At 39.0% G+C, this 21077-nt stretch overlaps 1 protein-coding gene across 2 annotated transcripts in view; it reads left to right on the forward strand.

The window, feature by feature from the left end:
- The first annotated feature begins 317 nt into the window (after positions 1-317).
- GLRB (glycine receptor beta) overlaps positions 318-21077 on the forward strand; it is a 121374-nt gene continuing 100614 nt past the window's right edge. The window contains exons 1-2 of one of the 2 annotated variants that reach the window (XM_047798591.1): positions 318-377; positions 2470-2620. In XM_047798591.1, the coding sequence (XP_047654547.1) occupies positions 2499-2620 (122 nt within the window). In that variant the 5' untranslated portion in view covers positions 318-377; positions 2470-2498. Of the gene's footprint in view, positions 378-2468; positions 2621-21077 lie in introns of those variants that run through there. The other variant, XM_047798592.1, reaches the window with a different exon arrangement.

Raw genomic sequence — 21077 nt, forward strand, 5'->3', positions numbered from 1 at the left:
GCTCCTTAAAAGGTTTTTCTTTTCCTTTTGAACCAATCCTGCCCCCGCTCCAAGTCCCCATTGCCTTTACGTCCTGTAGGGACCACATTCCTCAGTTCAGATGCCCCAGGGGACTGGAGATGACGTCCTCACTTGCGTGGCAGGTACACCTCTGCTCTCCCGTCCTGGTACCCTCGTCCCCGTCCCCGCTCCAGGCCCGCGGTCCCGCAGCAGCGCGGACACCACGGCGCAGGCTCCGCGGCCCGAGCAGGCGCGTCAGCTATCGGCGGGGACGCGCGGACCGGGACGCAGCCGCTACTCACCCTCCCGCCCCGCCCCGCACCCGCGTGTCCGGTGCAAGCGCGCGTCCTCCCGGGGCTGCGGGCGGGGCGCCTCGGGTAAGTCGGCTCCAAGAGGGAGGGGCGGCGCGGGGGTCCGATCAAAACATCTCTGCGGAGAGGCTGGGCCTGGGCCAGGGCCGGGGCGCGGGACACTGCGGCAGCAGGAGGAGGAGAAGGAAGCGCATCCCCGGAGGCGGCGAGCGCATCCTGGCGGGTCAGCTGTGCGGGTGCGCTCGGCTGGAGGGATGCGGCGGGCGGAGAGGCTCGGGGACACAGTTGGCGTCCTTTGGTCTGCAGGGATCCCTCATTCCCTGCAGCTGCCGCCTTTGGAAGGTGGGAGGTGGACCCAGAGAGTACAGGGTGGAATTTCCTTTCCCACCCAACAGACCTGCGGGACGGCCTCCGCTTCCCCCAGGGCCGAGGGTGAAGGTGGGAGCAGTACCTGCGGCCATGGGCAAAGGTGTCTGGTCTTGGGGGTGGGGTGGGGGACCGGGATTCCAGTGCTGCGAGTTGACTAAGGGCAGCCTTGGGCCTGATAAGCCCCTCTGTTGTCTTCAAGAGAAAGGATCCAGGGTGGAAGACCATTTGACTTGCTTAGGGGCTGTGAAGGATAAATGTGGGGAAATAAGAATTCCCGGGAGGAAGGCAGGTAAAAAGCATGACATAGGAGAAGCAAAATTATAAGGGGCATCTGGGAAATAAGTTAATGTCGAGGAATAGACCCGTCTCTTACTCCGCAGCAAACAATGAAGGAGAAATAATTTATGGTTTGGAAATGAAGGATGCAGAAGAGGAGATGGTTAGGAGATGCTTAAAGTTTTTGACTGTTTTTGTTTTTTGCTTGCTTTTTTTTAATGCATCAGACTGTTAAGAATGTAATTCTCATTGAAGCATGGAAAATGTTATTAAGATAAGGCTAAGAAGATTATTTAGAGGAATCTGACTGTTTTATTTCCTGTGATGTTTTCTAGAATTTCTGGAGTCAGAAATCATCTTTTTGATGATAAATGTTAATATCATGTGAGTAGGAAAGCCCATTGCTAACTTAAATCAATATCTACCTTTTTTTGGGGTAAAAGATTAAGATTAACTTGCAAATTTAGTGTGTATAAATAAAAACAATTTAGAGAGTGAAACTCTGATAATAAATTTTTATTTATTTTTGCCAGTTCTTTAGTACTTGTCCTTTCCTTTAGAATAGTTTTATTGTTTTTGAAAAATATGCATGCAAAATTCAAAGAACAGAGAGATTAAGAGAAAATAATTTAAGGAGTTCCCATTGTGGCTCAGTGGTAATCATTCCAACTAGTATCCATGAGGACTTGGGTTCGATCCCTGTCTTTGCTCAGTGGGTTAAGGATCCCAGGTTACCCTGAGCTGTGTTGTAGGTTGCAGATGCTGCTTGGATTCTGAGTTGCTGCGGCTGTGGTGTAGGCTAGCAACTATAGCTCCAATTAGACCCCTAGCCTGGGAACTTCCATATTTGGCCCTAAAAAAAGCAAAAAAAAAAATTTTTTTTAAATATTCTAGCATGGGGTAACTGTCTTAACAATGGATTAAACACCCTTCTAGGTGTCTTTCTAAGCATACTTTGGTATACTATGCAACTTAATATCATTTTACAATATCATAAAACTATATAATGTAAATTTTCATATTTACCTTTTGTTCCCCTTGGGGTCTTATTTTCTATGAACTATAATTTAACTAACTTTTACTATGAAACCATCATGAAGTATGTAGTGAAGTATAACCACATAGGTTTAAGCAATGAGAATTTTTTTTAAGGCCAAATAGCATTTATGCAAGTAAAAAATTTCACAAGCACTATCCGTGACTATACATGAATGTACACATATGATTTTTCAACTCTAAAAGTGGACTTCAAGGATGGAACTTGTAGGGTTTTTTCTTCTACAGAGGAGAAAGAAGAGTAGAACACTATAGAGTTTAATATATTTAATAAACTTAAACTATTACAAAATCATAATGTTTGTCCATGTATGGAGAAAAATGTTTGCCAGGAGCAATGAAAATTTGATATGCAGATGCACTTGTCCATTGGCTAGTAATGGTCATATGCCTTAAAAAGAGTCCTATGTTATCATTTGCTTCATAGATGTAATCATTTTCTTCTTCTTTTTTGTAGATCGAGCTTCTGAAATTTAATTTTTCAAGATGAAGTTTTTATTGGCGGTGGCCTTTTTTATTTTAATTTCCTTGTGGGTTGAAGAAGCCTATTCTAAAGAGAAGTCTTCAAAGAAAGGGAAGGGGAAAAAGAAGCAGTACCTGTGCCCATCGTACGTTCTTCATGTCTTATATTCTTTTATGGAGAAATGTTATTGCATTTTTTTTAAATCAGAGTAAGGTGGTCTATTGAAACACATATCAGCAGAGGTTTTCCTATGAGAACATGAGCCCATTTGTTTCATAGGTAGATAAAGGACAGAGCGAAGAGGGCTTTAGAATGTGAAAGCGAATTACCAATATGATGAAGGTAAAGCTTTAAAAAGTTTTATTCATGTCCTGGGCTTATATAATTTTTATATATTTTTTTACAAAAGTAGAAAAAAAGTTACTATTTCTTTCTTCCACTGAATGCAGCACTGTAATTGGATACTGAGGTTCTGTCTTTTGAGCAAATAGTAGTTCAAAAAGTTGACTTAAAAAAAAGCACTCCTAGGACTTCTGTTGAGGCTCAGCGGATTAAGAACCTGACATGGGGATGAGGGTTTGAACCCTGGCCTCACTTGGTGGGTTAAGGATCCAACACTGCCACAAGCTGTGGCATAGGTTGAGGATGTGGCTTGAATTTGGTATGGCTGTGGCATAGGCCCGCTGCTGCGGCTCTGATTCCGCCTTAGCCTGGGAGCTTCCATATGCCAAGGGTGTGGTCCTAAAAAGAAAAAAAAGTCCTAAAAATGAATATTTATTTAAAAAATCAGCTGAGCTATGATTTTGAATTCTATTTAATTCATATTAATGCACGGCTGAAGAAGATTCACAAGGTAGATCAATTTTCTACTTCAATTTATTTTTTTGGTAAGAGATTTATATTAGGAAATTAGGATAGTTCTCCCAAAAATGTGATTAAATTTGAAGTTACTTGTAAAAACAAAATCTAAATCCAAATCACCCAATCCCTGCTCCTTCCCCATCCTGAAAAACAACAACAAAGTTTCAAGGTCTTGGCTCCATTTTTTGAATAATGGTAAATAATGTTCAATGGTTAGAACAATTGAACAGGATATAAATAAATAATTTTCATAAAATTTGTGCTTTTAGGTAATAATGTTACAGTGTATACTGTGATCTGGAGTAAAAATTTATTTGCTGTTATAGGCTATTTGTCACCCCAGCTGTGTCATATGGAAGTTCCTGGACTAGGGGATTGAGTCTCAGCAGCAGCTGCAACCTTTGCAGTAGCTGTGGCAACACCAGATCCTTTAACCCACCGTGCAGGGCCGGGGATCAAACCTGCACCTCCACAGTGACCCCAGCCTCTGAAGTTGGATTCTTAACCTCCTGTGCCACAGAGGGAACTTCTGTTAACAGGCTATTTTTTCAGTAAGATTTAAGTGCCATATTGATTGAGTAATATTATTCAAACACTATCATCATTTAAATGTAGATTATTACAGTTTCATAAATGTTCCATGAGAATTATTAAGGTATATTTTGGGAAGTATATTTTGTAAGAAAAGGGTGTTAGAGTTGTTATTTTGGAATGGGTATTTGAATGAATATGTGAGGCTAGAGGTCTAGTAATAAATAAAGCTTCCTATTAAGAAATACCTCCTTGGATTTCCTGGTGGATCAGTGGATTAAGGATCTGGTGTCAGCACTGCAACAGCTTGGGTCACTGTTGTGGCAAGGGTTTGATCCCTGGCCCAGGAAATTTTGTATGCTGTGGCATAGTCAAAATTTTTTTTCGAAGGAAAAGAAAAAAAAAAAGGAATACTTCCTACTTTTCAGCTTTACTACTCCTCCTGCACAGTCTAATGTAAGGACCAGTCTGGGTGTGACACAATGTCCCCATCTGCCCAATAGAGTATTATGGGGAAGGTTCTGGCACAGACACCACTTGCAACTGTCACTACTCACTGATGGAGTTTTTGTGCTACAACTAGGAGATTAGTTAGCATTTTAGTGACGTGGGTATTGTTAGGCCTTACTCTTTCCAAGGAACTGCACGAATTTTCATGTTTTGGATATTCTCTCTATTAACGCTTGATTTGATAAATGTTGACATATTGACCCAAACTGCTATTTGTTCTATAGTCTTGGATCCTCTGTATAGAGCAAGCCCTCTTTGATCAGTCAGGTTTCTCTCTCTGATGAGATAGGGCTCCTGTCTCCTTCCCTATCCCCCATCGGATGTCATGAATCAGAGTTCAGAGTATGTCAACTGCAAGCCTTATAACTACTGTATATTTTACAAGAGTCTTTTAGAGAGCACCCCATCCCTTCCCAGAACAGTGCTTTTCAATTACCTTATATATAAACTGGCTCTGTACACCTAGGCTGTCTATAGTTAAGATAGATTTTTAAAGTTAATCTGATAGACAAAGAGTGAAACAATGAAAGTTCTCTTTGTGAGTTCCCGTCATGGCTCAGCGGTAACAAAGCTGACTAATATCCATGAGGATGTGATTTCAATTCCTGGCCTTCCCCAGTGGGTTAAGGATCCAGTGAGTTGCCCTAAGCTATAGGCTTGAATCCTGTGTTGTGTCTGTGGTGTAGGCTGGCAGCTGCAGCTCCAATTCGACCCCTAGTCTGGAAACTTCCATATGTCATGGGTGCAGCCCTAAAAAGCAAAAAAAAAAAAAAAAAAGATAGTTCTCTTTGGTACATATGGAAATCTTCAAGTGGAAGGCTCAACATATACCTGCTAAGCCCATATTGCAGTATTTTAGATATGTTGAGAAATTAATTAAAATTTTATCTCTGGAAATATCTACCACAGTCTTAAAATTTGATTGTATTACTTTTTGTAATCATGAGCTTTCTTAACAGTTGCCAAGGCAATGCTGCTCAAAATCCAACTTATTAAAAAATAGATGTCCTTGGGAGAATTAGTTTTGTGTATTTTTTTGTTTGAACATTTTATTAAGAATTTTGATTTATGATCACCGAACTTCTAGAGACTAGGGTTTTCTCTGGCTATTCTTGGATCCATTATATTAAATTTCTTTGAAAATTCAGATTGAGAATCTCAGTTATAATACTGTGTTATAAAAGAATATATGTCTCAGAGGATGATTCAGTTTGCCCATCACGTGTAAGTTGGTTAAGCATAAAACATCTTGATTAAGAGGAATATTTAAGATTACAAAACCCAGAAATTAGTTATAGTAAGAATTTCACCTAATGATGTTTTGATTTATTTAAACTTTTTTTTAATACAGTCGATGAAGCAATGGAGTTGGATGGGTATATGCAGTCAATGTGTTATATATGTAGCAAGCATGCACAAAAACTTCCCCTTTTACTGTTTTAGCATTTTTCCCCAGAGTGCAAATAAGAGGAAAACTGTCTTTAAATGTAGAAAAAATAAAGAACTTAAGACTCTGCATATTCTAAGTCGCTGTTGAGCTTGAATCGTATCACAAACTTTTTCTGGCTCTTTATTATTATTATTTTTAACATTCATTGTTTGCAGAAGCTCAGAAATCATAAATTTATGCTATTATTCATTATTTTCTGCCATGTAGTCAAAGCAGCAGTACCAAGTTGGCAAACTACCTGATAGGTCTGAGTTCACAAATTTTAGAAATTTGGTATATACTGATAAATGTGAAATAAAATTTAAATTAGGGAGTTCCCGTCATGGCGCAGTGGTTGACGAATCCGACTAGGAACCATGAGGTTGTGGGTTCGGTCCCTGCCCTTGCTCAGTGGGTTAAAGATCCGGCGTTGCCGTGAGCTGTGGTGTAGGTTGCAGATGCGGATCGGATCCCGCATTGCTGTGGCTCTGGCTAGGCCAGTGGCTACAGCTCCGATTAGACCCCTAGCCTGGGAACCTCCATATGCCGCGGGAGCGGCCCAAAGAAAGCAAAAAGACCAAAAAAAAAAAATTTAAATTAGAAAATATGTTTTAGATCAAGTCTTTGGAGATAGTTTAGCTTTTTATTATACTTTAATTGTTGATTTTTTAATTTTTAAAAGTTTTATTGGAGTATAGTTGATTTATTGTATATAAGTCTTAAATAAGATAATGCATATAAGGAAAGTAGCTTTTTATTTTATAGTTTGAATTTGACATTGATCTTAATCTATTGGTCTTTCTTCTGATCTTCTAGACATTCTGCCCCAGTGACTTTGTCCAAATCTCTGGCTTAATTACCATCCCCTGTTAACTCCTAAGGCTCTGTAGCCAGCTGAGACATTTTGAAAGAACACCATACTCAGACATCCATTTCTAACTGGTTATCCCATCTTGATCTTCGACTTGATTTAAAATGGGAGAACCAGAGTTCTGAAATCCTCCCCATCTCTCCTAATTCAGTGTTTCACTTAGCAGCAAATGATACCATTGCCTCCTCTGCCCTCCAAGCCTCCATCCTAGGACCTTCTCTCGCTACCTCCACTTCTCAAACCCAGTCATCATCGAGACTCCTAAATGCAGACTCAGCACCATTTTCGGAGAAAGTCCTTCACTCCTACCCCCATGGGGATACTGCTTTCACTCTTCTCATTCTTTTTGGTGAGCTCTCTAATCTTCTCCCTCTTTTTCTCTTCCTCCACCAATGCTGATCCCACACCAACCTGAGAGTGTATTTCCTTCAGTTTATCAAAGTCATTCCAATGCTTAGAGCCCTTCGAGGGATCCATCATCTTCTGGCTAAGATTCTGATTTCTTGGCTTCTAACACAAAACTCTTGCTGAATGGACCTCTGACTCCTTGGGCTGTATCTTTCCAACCTGGGCCATACTCTTACTCAAAGTCTCATACACACTTGCTGTTTCACACTTCTGAAGCATTCTTCTCTTTACCAAAATGCCAGAGGTTTCTTTCTTTTGTTAGTTATCTCCTGCCTCAGTGGTCTTTTTCCAGTCCATTTCTATAAAAACCACTTATTCACGGTTGACTTCCAAATCTGTATGCCTGGCTCAGACTTCTCTGAAGAGCACCATACCCAATACATTCAACATTTGAATCTGATGGTCTTGTGATGAACTCAAACTCAAATTCAAACCTTTGTCTCAGGAGTTCCCATTGTGGCTCCGTGGTAATGAACCCGACTAGGATCCATGAGGATGTAGGTTCAATCCCTGGCCTCTCTCAGTTGGTTAAGTATCCGGCATTGCTGTGGCTGTGGTGTAGGCCAGTAGTTGTAGCTCTGATTCACCCCCTAGCTTGGGAACTTCCATATACCATGGGTGTGGCACTAAAAAGCAAAACAAAAACAAAAACCTTTGTCTCCTTTGGGAAACCTTTCCTAATCCTGACAGTCTGGTTTAGATAACGAAGCTCTGAGCCTCCAGGGTTCCCTGATTGCCTATCCTATTTATAAAGCAGTATGGTGATATCAACTATAATTGTGTGCTTTCCCTACTAGACCCATGCTCCTTGAGGACAGTGTCTGATTGCCTTAGATCAATAAGTCATGATGGCGATCAACATCATCATGCCTGGTACAAAATACACATGGCCATAAGCATTTGTTTAAAGAGTGAATACAAACCTAAATTTCTTTGACCCTTATAAGTCACTATATCTGGATTTTGTTAAAATACTTGAAAATAATGTATGTGATCTCTATGGGCAGTATTTAGACATGTCGTTTCAACATAGGGAAAACTAAGCAGTTAACAACTAGGTAATTAGTAGAGAATCTTCAACCTGGATGATGTTTCCTGGATAAATTTTGGTTAAATACCTTGTCAATGACTAAAATAATACTTTACAGAGGAAACATCCAAATGGAGAATAATGTGATATTGGAACATACAGTGAATATGTGCGACAGAACTAAGATCTAATATGATCTTTAAAGGCTAAAGTGATGGGCTGAATCAAACAAGATTGAAGTATAAATTGCACTCTTTTTCTTTTTATGGCTGCATCTGGGGCATGTGGAAGTTCCTGGGTCAGGAGTCAAATTGGAGCTGCAGCTGAGGCCTAGGCTACAACTATAGCCACTCTGGACTGAGACTCATCTGCAACCTATGCCACAGCTTGTGGCCATGCCCAATCCTTAACCCACAGAATGAGGCCAGGGATTCAACCCTAATCTGCAGAGAGACAATGTCAGGCCCTTAAGCAGCAGAGCCACAATGGGAACTCCTATATTGCATTTTTTTTTATTGCTCAAATTAATTTATCACATCTGTGGTTGTATAATGATCATAACAATCTGATTTCACAGGATTTCCATCACACAGCCCAAGCACATCCCCCCACCCCCCAAACTGTCTCCTCCGGAGACCATAAGTTTTTCAGTGTCTGTGAGTCAGCATCTGTTCTGCAAAGAAGTTCAGTCTGTCCTGTTTTCAGATTCCACATGTCAGTGAAAGCATTTGATGTTGGTGTCTCATTGTATGACTGACTTTACTTAGCATGATAGTTTCTAGGTCCATCCATGTTGCTAAAAATGCTGGTATTTCATTCCTTTTAATGGCTGAGCAATATTCTATTGTGTATATGTACCACCTCTTCTTGATCCACTCCTCTGTCAATGGACATTTAGGTTGCTATATTGCATTTTGATTCTGGAATCACTTGTGTAAGTATAGGATGGGGAAAACAGTTTGGCAGAGCACATTTGGAAAAAAAAATTAAAAATATAATTATGATACAAATGGAATAATAATACAATATAATATGTGATGTATAAGGTGGATACATGATAGTGATGAATAATTATATACTATATCTTTCCATCCCAGCTATATAAGAAAGAAACCAGTCTTTTATTTTTTCTGTGTTGTGCATATTACTTCACTTAAAAGAGTTGTTATTTAAAGCAAGACTTACAGAGATTTCTATACTATGCTAGTCAGTACTTTCAGGGGAGAGAAATAAGAATAGTTGAGGTTGGAGTTCCCGCTGTGGCACAGAAGGTTAAGGATCTGGTGTTGTCTCTGAGGCAACTTGGATTCAATCACATCCCAATGCAGTTGGTTAAGGATCCAGTGTTGCGCCAGCTGTGGCATAGCTCATAGCTGTGGCTTGGATTCAATCCCTCCCCAGTAATTTCATATGCTGAGGGTGTGGCTGAAAAGGGGAAAAAAAAAAAGAATAAAGATAATTAAAGTAATGTCATATTAGGAAGAGCTAAGGAACTGAGATATTTGAAAGTTTTCAATTTTTTTTCTATGTCCTTTAATTTTTTATTTTAACGATTTTTATTTTTTTCCATTATAGCTGGTTTACAGTGTTCTGTCAATTTTCTACTGTACAGCAAGGTGACCCAGTCACATATACATATAAACATTCTTTTTTCTCACATTATCATGTTCCATCATAAGTGACTAGATATTCCCAGTACAATTTTTTTTTTTTTTAAAAGCTGTAATGTAGACGAGAAAAGTAGATTTTACTGCTTGGCACTAATAGATGAAATGAGGACTAATGACTGGAAGCCCCAAGGAGGGATGTTTTTGGTTCCAAATTAGAAAGGCCTTTCCAATAGAGACAAGATTAGATAAAATTACCTGGGAAGAGAGGTAGTGGAGTTTACAGTAACTCAAAGCACTGAGGCATGGGGGATAATTACTTGGCAGCATATTTTATAGAAAGTTTTGAGCTTTGTAAGGGTGATTAGACCAGAAGGTAGTATTGAAGGAGTTTTTAGTTTGTTAGATTTTGAGATTTTAAAGATTCTTTGTTTCTAATATACTGTATTTGATGACAGCCTAATGATATATCCAATAGCAGAATGAGGGAGAGAATCATCTTTTCAAAATTTTATCTCCCTCCAGATTGAAAATAGATCTGCCTTTATTTTTGTTGTGTTGTCTTGGAAAGCTCTATATGTATAAAAATACATATATCTTGGTCTAATAATAAGGATTGCTGTATCCAGCGCTGCAGGGCAATGGGAGATCCCGAAAGAGGGACAGTGTGGTATAACAAAACACACAAGACTCTTTTACATTTAGAAAGTGGGGGACTGGGAGGCACTCTGTTCTGCAGAACGAAGCCACCTAGGTTTTAGCCACATGACTTTTATTAAGGAAGGTGGCATAGTGAGCAAAATCAGGCATAGGTAATGACAAAGCTATCTCTTAGTGAATAACAAAGGAAATTACTAGCAATGAATTTACTGGTGCATACCTTTAGGACACAGCACAGCTGCTTATAGAATATCATGGTTGATGAATAACTCCCTTATCTTGTCTTTGAAAGATACCTTAGAACTCTGCAGCTATGCTTATCTGGCTTTGCCATCATAAGCATTCCTTAGCTTATTGTGCTTTTGCGTATACACCAAGTTTGCCTTCTGCAGAGTTCAGCAGTTCAGTCATCTCCAACATATCCCCCTTATTTATTTATTTATTGCATAAGAATAGTCATAGTAAATTTTGATTGCAGGGCATTCTTTTGGCTTCTATAGTTTAGTCTGATTCTGCAGACTGCACAAAAAAAGAAAAAATACAAATACAGTGATGATTAGAACAATTATAAAAGAAATATTTGGATTCTCAAACCAGGTGTGAGAATCAAAGGCCAGGAATCCTGATATAATACTTTTAATAATTTGATCTTTAGAAGTGTCCAATTACATCGAACTAAATTGCTGAATGTCCTTTTGTAGAGCTGAAATATCTAGTGTAGCATTATGTTGACCCCAGCCTCTCAAGACATGAGCCTTAATTTTTTCCCAATTGTATAGGCTGTTATTATATTTAAGAGGAGTGATACAGTAAGTAGTTATAATGACAAGGGAGGTCCATTTGTGTGTATACTCTCTAATTCTTTGCCCATCCAGAAAATTACATCTTTCAAACTGTTCAATTCATGCCAAAAGGCCAGGTCTGTGGAATGTTGCTCATGCCACAATTGTGACAAATTTTCTGTGAGATTATTAACAAAAGTATGTGTTTGAATTTCCTGAGACAGAGCTATAGCAGATGTAGCTACTGAAGTGATTATTCCAATAATAGTAAATATGGCTCCAATAATCAAACCAATCATTCTTTTTTCTCTGCAGAAGATCTTTTGAAATATACTATGTAAAATATATAATGTGGGGTTTTGTTCCCAAGGTTCAGTAAGATTCACAGGTAACCAGATTGCAGTAGGTTGATACATCATCATAATAGACTGATGTCTGTTATATTTGTTAACACAATGATGTAAATAACAATTTGCACATTGAATGTGATATATCTAAGAACTAGAATTAAAAGAGACTTGTATCTCTTTTCCTACCATAAGCACATAAGGGAAAAAACGCAAGAGCTAGAATGACTAAGGGAGGTATCCAAAGTGTAAACTTAGTTATCATAAGTATAATTTACATCCCACAGGGAAATTCTTTGTAAGGCTGCAGCTAATTTCCATTGATTATTTTGCAGTGGCCCCTTTCCAATTTTTAGTTGTGGGCCAGCTAATCCCAGAGCATGCTGATGTATTTTTGAATTAGAAATTGCTTGAAAGCCTTTATTATGCATATGTACCCTAAGAGTTTTATTATTAGCAGATCTCAGTTCTCCATACTCCCCTCGGCTCCTAGAGTCATTCTTCAGAAGTCACGTGTCAGTTGGTCTTCCTCCATGCCACTATTTTACACACCTGCCAGGAATCCAAAAAGGTGTAGTTGCAGTTTCTGGAAAAACACAAGTGTAACCTCTACCCCAAGTTATTAGAGGATCAGGGCCTTTCCTATGTTTTCCTCAGGTGTTTTCCAGTATACTAATGGGGAGGTACCAGGAATATGCTGGCCATAGTGCTGTTCCATAGGAGTTATTCCTTGATCATTACAGGTGAAAAAATTTCAAATACGCAAAGCTTGTCTTAATAATCTTGCGGGAGTATAGAAACCTTCTTGTCCCCCCCCCCTTTTATTAAGTTGTAGTTTCAATTTATGATGTGCACATTCTACTATAGCTTGTCATTGGGGATTATAAGGGATGCCAGTGACATGTGAAATACTCCAAACTTCACAAAATTCAGCAAAAGCCTTACTAGCATAAGCAGGACCATTACCTGTTTTAGTATGTTGTGGAAGGCCCAGAAGGCAAAAGCTTCTAAAGAATGTTTTTTGACATATCAAAAAGTTTCACTTGTTTGAGCTAAGGTCCAAAGAACAGAGGAATATGTGTCAACAATAACATGAAGAAATTTTATTTTTATTTTTATTTTTTGTCTTTTTAGGGCTGCACCCATGACATATGAAAGTTCCCAGGCTAGGGGTCAGATCAGAGCTACAGCTGCTGGCCTACACCACAGCCACAGCAACACCAGACCCAAGTCGCATCTGTAACCTACACCACAGCTCATGGCAACACTAGATCCTTAACCCACTGAGTGAGGCCAGGAATCAAACCTGCATCCTTATGGATGCTAGTCAGATTCATTTCTGCTGAGCCATGACAGGAACTCCTACATGAACAAATTTTAAATGTCCAAAACTATTAACATGAGTAATATCTGTTTGCAATTTTTCATTACTTTTTAATGCTCTAGGATTGACTCCATCATTGGTAGACACCTGGGCTAAGCTTTGACATGATGGAGAGGATTTAATAATATCTTGGGCAATAGTGTGAGACAGACTAAACTGTGTATGCAGCATTGCTGCAGGCTGATGCAGAAGTACATGTGAAGCACGAGCAGTTTAAAAGATAGAAGTTATAAGCAGGTCCACCTTTTGATTACCATCATGCAAAGGACCTGGTAAAGAAGTATGAGGACATACATGAGTAATGAAAAATGGTGATATTCTTTGTCTAATAATTTAGGTTAAAAAAAAGTTGAAATAACTCTTCATCACTTAATTCTTTCAATTTTGCTGTTTCTAGTTTTTGTACTAATTGTACCACATATAGAGAATCTGAAACAATATTATAAGGACACAAGATTATTTTTAAAACTTGTTGAACAGCCACTATTTCTGCTTTTTGAGCTGAAGTATAAGAAGTTTCTATAATTTTAGTAATATTTGGGCCTTGAATACTGGCTTTACCATTTGGAGTTCCATCTGTAAAATAAGTATGTACTTCAGCAATAGGCTGTGATCTGGTAACTTTTGGAAATATGAAAGGAGTCTCTTGTAGGAATTTTATACGTTTATTTTTGGGTGGATGATTATCAAGTTCCCCTGTATATCCAGCTAAAGCAGTCTGCCATAGCAATGAGTTTTGGAGTAAAGTTTCTCTCATAAATTTGTCTCTATACACAAAACTAGAATATGAATCAAAACAGTCTTTTTCTTTAAAAGTACCCACATTTTTACCAAATAGAGCCAAATTAGGACTGTAGAAAGTATACCCCAAATGGAAAACATGTTTTCTAACCATTTCTTTTTCATTATTGGGTTTGCCAGCGTGCCGGGAAGAACCAAGCAGCCACCTTGGATTTCCTATAGCCCTGACTGTTGAATTCACAGCTATTGTTTACCTACCTTAACTTCTCTGATTTAGGAGCAGACTATTACCATGCACTGCAAGAGCATTAGGATGGCAAAAGTCTGAAAATGAGGGATTAATTCTTTGTGCCATATTTTTCATTTGACAGTGTTTCCCCTGTAATTTATATTTAGGAAGTTTGTAAAAAAAAATTTACAGGGAAAAGTTTAAAAATACCTGGTCAGATAGAATCATAGATTATTGTTTTACATTACTTATTCATTTAACCAAAGTAACCAAGGATTTCAAAAGCAAATACAAATTAAAGGCAAAGAAATTAGTATAATCTGTTATTACAAGCAGCATTTTAAGAAAACCTTCTTTTAACAGACCGAATCCAAAGTCCAGTTTTGCACTAGTTTACTGAAATTTTAAACTTAGTCCTAACCATGTGTAAAATTCTTTTCTCATTGTCCACTTCCCACAAATCTTCCATCACTTTCTGTATCCATATTATTCTGTCCCCTGTCTTTCCATTCAAAATAACAAGCTATAAGGCAGACTTACTTTCTTTTCCTTTAATAAAATGCAATTCCATTCCTCATTCCTTCTTTTTACTGAAAGCACACACATTCTACTTTTCTAAAGGAACCATGGACTGTCTTGTAAAATTTCTAAAATGCCTGTTTTCCTTGTAGAGAACATCTCAGGATGGCACCAAACATACCAATTAATAGTCTTAAATGGCTTTATTTTCTTTGTTTGGTAATTGAAGTCTCAGTATCTTATTTGACTTCTATTAAACATAGGTGCAATAAGGTATTATACTTAATGTTCATAACTCTAAAGACATGCCTGTATCAGTTAGATCAACACACTTTGTTTTTTCTTCTTTTTTTTTGTCTTTTTGTCTTTTCTATGGACACACCTGTGGCACATGGAGGTTCCCAGGCTAGGGGTCTAATTGGAGCTGTAGCCGCTGGCCTATGCCAGAACCACAGCAACTCGGGATCCGAGCCGCATCGATGAGCCGCATCGATGACCTACACCACAGCTCACGGCAACACCAGATCCTTAACCCACTGAGCAAGGCAGGGGATCGAACCCGCAACCTCACGGTTCCTAGTAGGATTCGTTAACCACTGAGCCACGACGGGAATTCCAGATCAACACACTTAAATATTAACATCTGAATATCAAATACTGAATATTTTCCAGTTCACATGAACCAAAAATGAGTTTACTTTATGTATTTTGAGAATTTATGTAATTGCTTAATTTCCTTTAAGCCAATTAAGTAGAGCTCTTTTATGAATTAATTTTGGCAATTCCATACACGCACAAAACACACAAAGACACATACAAACAAGCAAAACAAAGACCTTGTATTTCCCATTTTGAAGTTTCAGCCATGAATAAGGTACATCTATAAAAAAACCTGTCCTTTAGAAGAGAGATTAGATTCAAATTGTGTTTTGGGCAGATGGAACATATCTAGGTGGTTAAACCCCTTTTTACTAATGTTTATAAAAAATACATAGGATTTCTTTTTGTCCCTGAGAATACACCTTCCACCTTATACCCCTTTTCCTGAAATTTGTATTTCAAAAAGATGGTGAGATAAGGGTTTCAGAAGGCCTTATAGAACATCTGCATCTCAAAGACACATGCAAATTCCTTCTAGGATGACTTTGTTCCTTTAAGGCCAGAAGAAATTTCCCTCAATACTTAAAAGCCTCTTCCCTGAGGCCTTAAAGGCCATGTTAAGTAAGACTGGGAATGGAGTTTGTGGGCTCTGTTCTAATTTTTGCAGTTTTTATCTGTCAGGGGAAGCCTGGCTTATGAAATGGCCTGAAAGAATGGTGTGTCCTCTACTGGCCTCAGGATCTGGATTAGTGTATAGCAAGAAGGAGGAGGGAGGGGTTTTTTGAATTTTATCTGGGGTGATGACAAGCCCCTTTTCATTAAGATACATTTTGGTATCTAGGAAGATGTTAAAAGCTTGTTCTGCTGGAGCAGAGAGAGGATATCATCCATGTAATGGATAATATATGCCTCAGGATATTTATATCTAACAGGAGCTAAGGCTCGATCCACAAATTTTTGGCGTATGGTAGGACTATGTTTCATGCTCTGTGGCAGTACCTTCCATTGATATCATTTCATAGGTGATTTGTTATTTAAAGCAAGAACAGAGAAAGCAATTCTACATTTATCCTAAGGGGCTAGTGGTATAGTGAAAAAAACAATCCTTTAAATCTATGACAATTAAGGCCCAATTTAAGGGAATTACAGTAGAAGACAAGCCAGGTTGTAAGGCACCCATGGCATACATTGTCTTATTGATTTCTCTTCGATCATGTAATGATTTCCATTTACTTTTTTTTTTTTTTGGAGTAGTGAAAAACAGGAGTATTCCAAGGGCTATTAGCTTCCTCAACATGACCTGCTTTTAATTGTTGAGCTATTAGCTCATGTATTTTAGTCAATTTCTCCTGAGTTAGGGGCCATTGATCTACCCAAATTGGAGAAAAGGGCCTGTCCCAACCACCATTTCAAAAGTAATCTGAACATTATTTCTTTGATTTAAATGAGCTTGTTCCTGACAGAAGTCTGAAAGACTAGACTTACAAATTATAGAGTCTGTACCATCTGGGGTGGCTTTAGCTATCATATGCCAATCCCATGGGGGAAGCAGAAGTGTACCTATGTTTTCTACAATACTCATAGTAAAGGGAGTTGTAACTCCATTCTCTATCACACTATCACAAAGAGACTTAAGAGCCTTAAAATCAAAAGGGGTATACATATGGATATTTTGTCCTAGAACTTGAGTATCAGGAGCAGTAACTAGAGCGCAGCTAAAAAGGTCCAATCCTCTAGACTAGCAGATTTTAAAGCTGATTGAAGGAGAGTTAGTATTGCCTCCACAGCTAAAGGCTTATTTAAACTCTCATCAAGAAAGGGATTACTCTAGGAGTTCCCATTGTGGTGCAGTGGTTAATGAATCGGACTAGGAACCATGAGGGTGCAAGTTCAATCCCTGCCCTTGCTCAGTGGGTTGGGGATCCGGCGTTGCTGTGAGCTGTGCTGTAGGTCACAGATGCGGCTCGATCCCACATTGCCGTGGCTCTGGCGTAGGCTGGTGGCTATAGTTCCGATTAGACCCCTAGCTTGGGAACCTCCATATGCCATGGGAGTGGCCCTAGGAAAAGGCAAAAGGACAAAAAAAAAAAAGAAAAAGAAAGGGATTGCTCTAATAATCAGTGATGCTGAGCATTTTTTCATGTGTGGGATGGATTGGGAGCTTGGGGTTAATAGATGCAGACTACTGCCTTGGAATGGCTTAGCAGTGAGATCCTGCTGTGTAGCACTGGGAACTATATCTAATCACTTAGGATGGAGCATGCTAATGTGAGAAAAACAATGTATGCATGTATGTGTAACTGGGTCACCATGCTGTACAGTAGAGAAAAAATAATAGAAAAAAAAAGAGTAAAGTAAGGATACATATTAAAAAAATAAATAAATAAATAAAGGGATTAGTTTGAGGGGGAGCAGAAGGCATGGGTTTTTCTTTATGCTTCTGCAAGGGTTCCAAAATATGCCTCACTAACTCCCATGTGGAAAAAACAGAAGTGGAAAGAGAGGCCCCAGACTGATGGGTGTGCTTTAAATTTTCTCTGACATGATCCCAACATTCTGGGTCCACAGTACCCTCACCTGGTTATATTTGACCATGGCTTCTAACAATTCCTCTATCTTAGACTTTGTTACCCAAGCCCCTGACTGTTTTGGCATACATTTAAGCAATTGAATATAGCATTTAGTTTCCTGAGATTTATTCTTCCCCATTGCTATCCTGGTTTAAAATTTCTACTTGCCTACTTACAATCGTGACTCCATCAAGTGCAAGGCTACCATCTCTGCCATCTGTAGTTTCACTTTCTCCACTTGTAGCAGACCTCTTTCTCCTGTTCATAACAGACCTTCTCTTCAGGCCCCACATTGGGTGCCACTCTGCTGTGTCAGTGCTGCACGTCAATGGGAGATCCTGAAAGAGGGACAGTACGGTATAACAAAACACACAAGACTCTTTTACATTTAGAAAGTGCGGGACCAGGAGGCACTCTGTTCCACAGAACAAAGGGCACCTAGGCTTTAGCCCACATGACTTTTTATTTTATTTTATTTATTATTATTTTTTTATCTTTTTGCCTTTTCCTAGGGCTGCTCCTGTGGCACATGGAGGTTTCCAGGCTAGGGGTCCAATTGGAGCTGTAGCCGCCGGCCTATACCAAAGCCACAGCCACGTGGGATCCGAGCCACATCTGCAACCTACACCACAGCTCATGGCAACACCGGATCCTTAACCCACTGAGTGAGCCAGTGATCGAACCCGCAACCTCATGGTTCCTAGTCGGATTCGTTAACCACTGTGCCATGACAGGAACTCCAGTCCACATGACTTTTATCAAGGAAGGTGACATGTAGGTTAGTGAGCAAAATCAAGCATATCTCTTAGTGAATAACAAAGGAAACTACTAGCAATGAATTTACTGGTGCATATCTCTAGGGCATGGTGCAGCTGCTTATAGAATAGCATGGTTAATGCATAACTCCTTTATCTTGTCTTTGAATGATACCTTAGAACTCTGCATCAGCAGATATGCTTATCTGGCTTTGCCATCATAAGCATTCCTTAGCTTTTTGTGCTTTTGCACATACACCAAGTTTGCCTTCCTGCTGCAGAGTTCAGTGGTTCAGTGGTTCAGTGGTCTCCAACAAGGATTTAAAAAGTTTCAGAAGTAGAATTTCTTCTTGAAATTTCAGGACTAACCAGGTTTTTGGAATATCTCTTTCAAACCCAGAAATTTTTTTCCTTTAAAAAAAATTCTTCTTGGAGTTCCCATCAGGGTGCAGTGGAAACAAATCCAACTAGGAACCATGAGGTTGTGGTTTTTGATCCCTGGCCTTGCTAAGTGGGTTAAGGATCTGGTGTTGCCATGAGCTGTGGTGTAGGTTGCAGATGTGGCTCGGATCTGGCATTGCTGTGGCTGTGGCATAGGCCAGTGGCAACAGCTCTGATTAGACCCCTAACCTGGGAACCTCCATATGCCACAGGTGCAGCCCTAAGTAAACAAAAGAGAAAAAAAAATCCTCTTAATTGCTTATTTATTTATTTAGTCTTTTGTCTTTTTAGGGCCGCATCTACAGCATATGGTGGTTATCAGGCTAGGGGTCAAGTCAGAGCTGTTGTTGCCAGCCCATGCCAGAGCCACAGCAATGCCAGATCTGAGCCACGACTGCGACCTACACCATGGTTTATAGCAACGTCAGATCCTCAACCCACTGAGCAAGGCCAGGGATGGAACCCGCAATCTCATGATTCCTAGTCAGATTTGTTTCTGCTGTGCCATGACAGGAACTCCCAAGTACTTCCTTATTTTTTTATTTGGCTGTATCCACAGCATGTGAAAGTTCTTGGGCCAGGAATTGAACCCTGGCCATAGCAGTGACAACACTGGGTCCTTAACCCCCTATGCCACAAGGGAACTAAGAAAATCTGTTTTCTTACCTAAACCAATTGAAAGAAATATGCCAAGCTACTATTAATCTCAAGAAATAATAATTGAGGTATGACAAATATAAATTACCTAATCAATGCCTTCCATAATTTATAAGAAAAAGGCATAGGCTTATGGCTTTGCTTTATATGTCTATTGCATATGAAACCAGCATGTATTAAAAATACTTTTAGATTTCTTGATTGAATAAACATAAGTAAAACAAAACAGAACTATCTCAGCTAAAACCAATGCATTATTTGTCATTTTTATGTGTGCTCACAGCAGACATAATAGCACTTTTTAAGACTGAATTTCGCCATTCTGTAACCTCTTGGCACATATTTGCCATTTTTGCCTTCCCTGAGTTAGGGCACCTTCTACTATTTGTTGAGGACTTTTTGGATTTCAAGCATCTGATTGCTTACAGTAAGTTTAACTATATGCTTACAAGTTCCATTTGAAATCACCCTTCTCCCATTTGTGGGCCCCTAACATATAAAGAAGGTCAAAAAATAACACATAACTGACGCTTGATGAAGGCTGCTAGTATTTATATTAGTGTGTGTTGTGTTTGCATATATTTATCTTCCTAATTATCTTTCCTCCAAACTGTTGGCTCTCTAGCTTTGAAATTATGAGGTAGAGAACTTTTTACTGTTGTTCTCTGAAATGATATGAGTTCTTTATGTTCCTTTGTTCATAACTTAAAACTAGTTGTGTGAGTATAGATGTGTTTCTAGCTATATAAGATTTTTTTTCTCTCTTTCAGAGAGATGCTGTACCATTTAGTGATGGCCTTTGTGTACACCAGTTCTATGTAGTAAGAAGGGTAGGGTTACTGTGAATAATCAAGGCCATCCCATGTTGTGTCTCAATATAATGTTAGCCATATTTTTCCTATTCTGACTTTCTTACCTACTGTTCATTAGTTGAGTGGATTGATTTTAGTTTAGTTCCATTTCTTACTTCCCAGTGGAAATGTTCAAGACCAATACACTGGCCAGAAAATGAAAGACTGATTGGGAAATGATACGGATGGTCAATACAATGGATATAGTAAAAAATCACCTGTATTATTATTATTATCACATATCTAGGTCACATTTTTCATTGATGGGTAGTTATGTATTTTCTTACTACCTATTAAACAATTATAATTTCAGAGTGTGTTATTATTTGCAGTTAATTGAATTAATGATCTTCTCTTTCCTAATAATTTCCCAGGTTTTGAAATCAGCATTCATTATTTTAGTTACTCAGGTATGAAACCTAAATGGAACTGTTTTCTTTTAAAATGATCTCCTATATCTGTCCTGTTCATTGCATCTCCACTTACTGTCATTTTTTATATATCTGTTACAATAGTTTCCTAATTATTTGCCCTGTTTTTCTCTGCTTATGATTATCTATCTTACATATTGTTTCAGTTTTCTTATTGATCTTAGTTCCAGACCCACAATTTCTTCTTATTCCCTCATGGATCCAGGACAGATCTTTACTCTAATTTTTTTTTGTCTTTTTTTTTTTGCCATTTCTTGAGCCACTCCCGCGGCATATGTAAGTTCCCAGGCTAGGGGTCTAATCGGAGCTGAAGCCGCTGGCCTACACCAGGGCCACAGCAACGCTGGATCCGAGCTGCATCTGCAACCTACACCACAGCTCAGGGCAA

This window comes from Phacochoerus africanus, chromosome 10 (assembly GCF_016906955.1).
Source record: "Phacochoerus africanus isolate WHEZ1 chromosome 10, ROS_Pafr_v1, whole genome shotgun sequence".
Classification (NCBI taxonomy): Eukaryota; Metazoa; Chordata; class Mammalia; order Artiodactyla; family Suidae; genus Phacochoerus; species Phacochoerus africanus.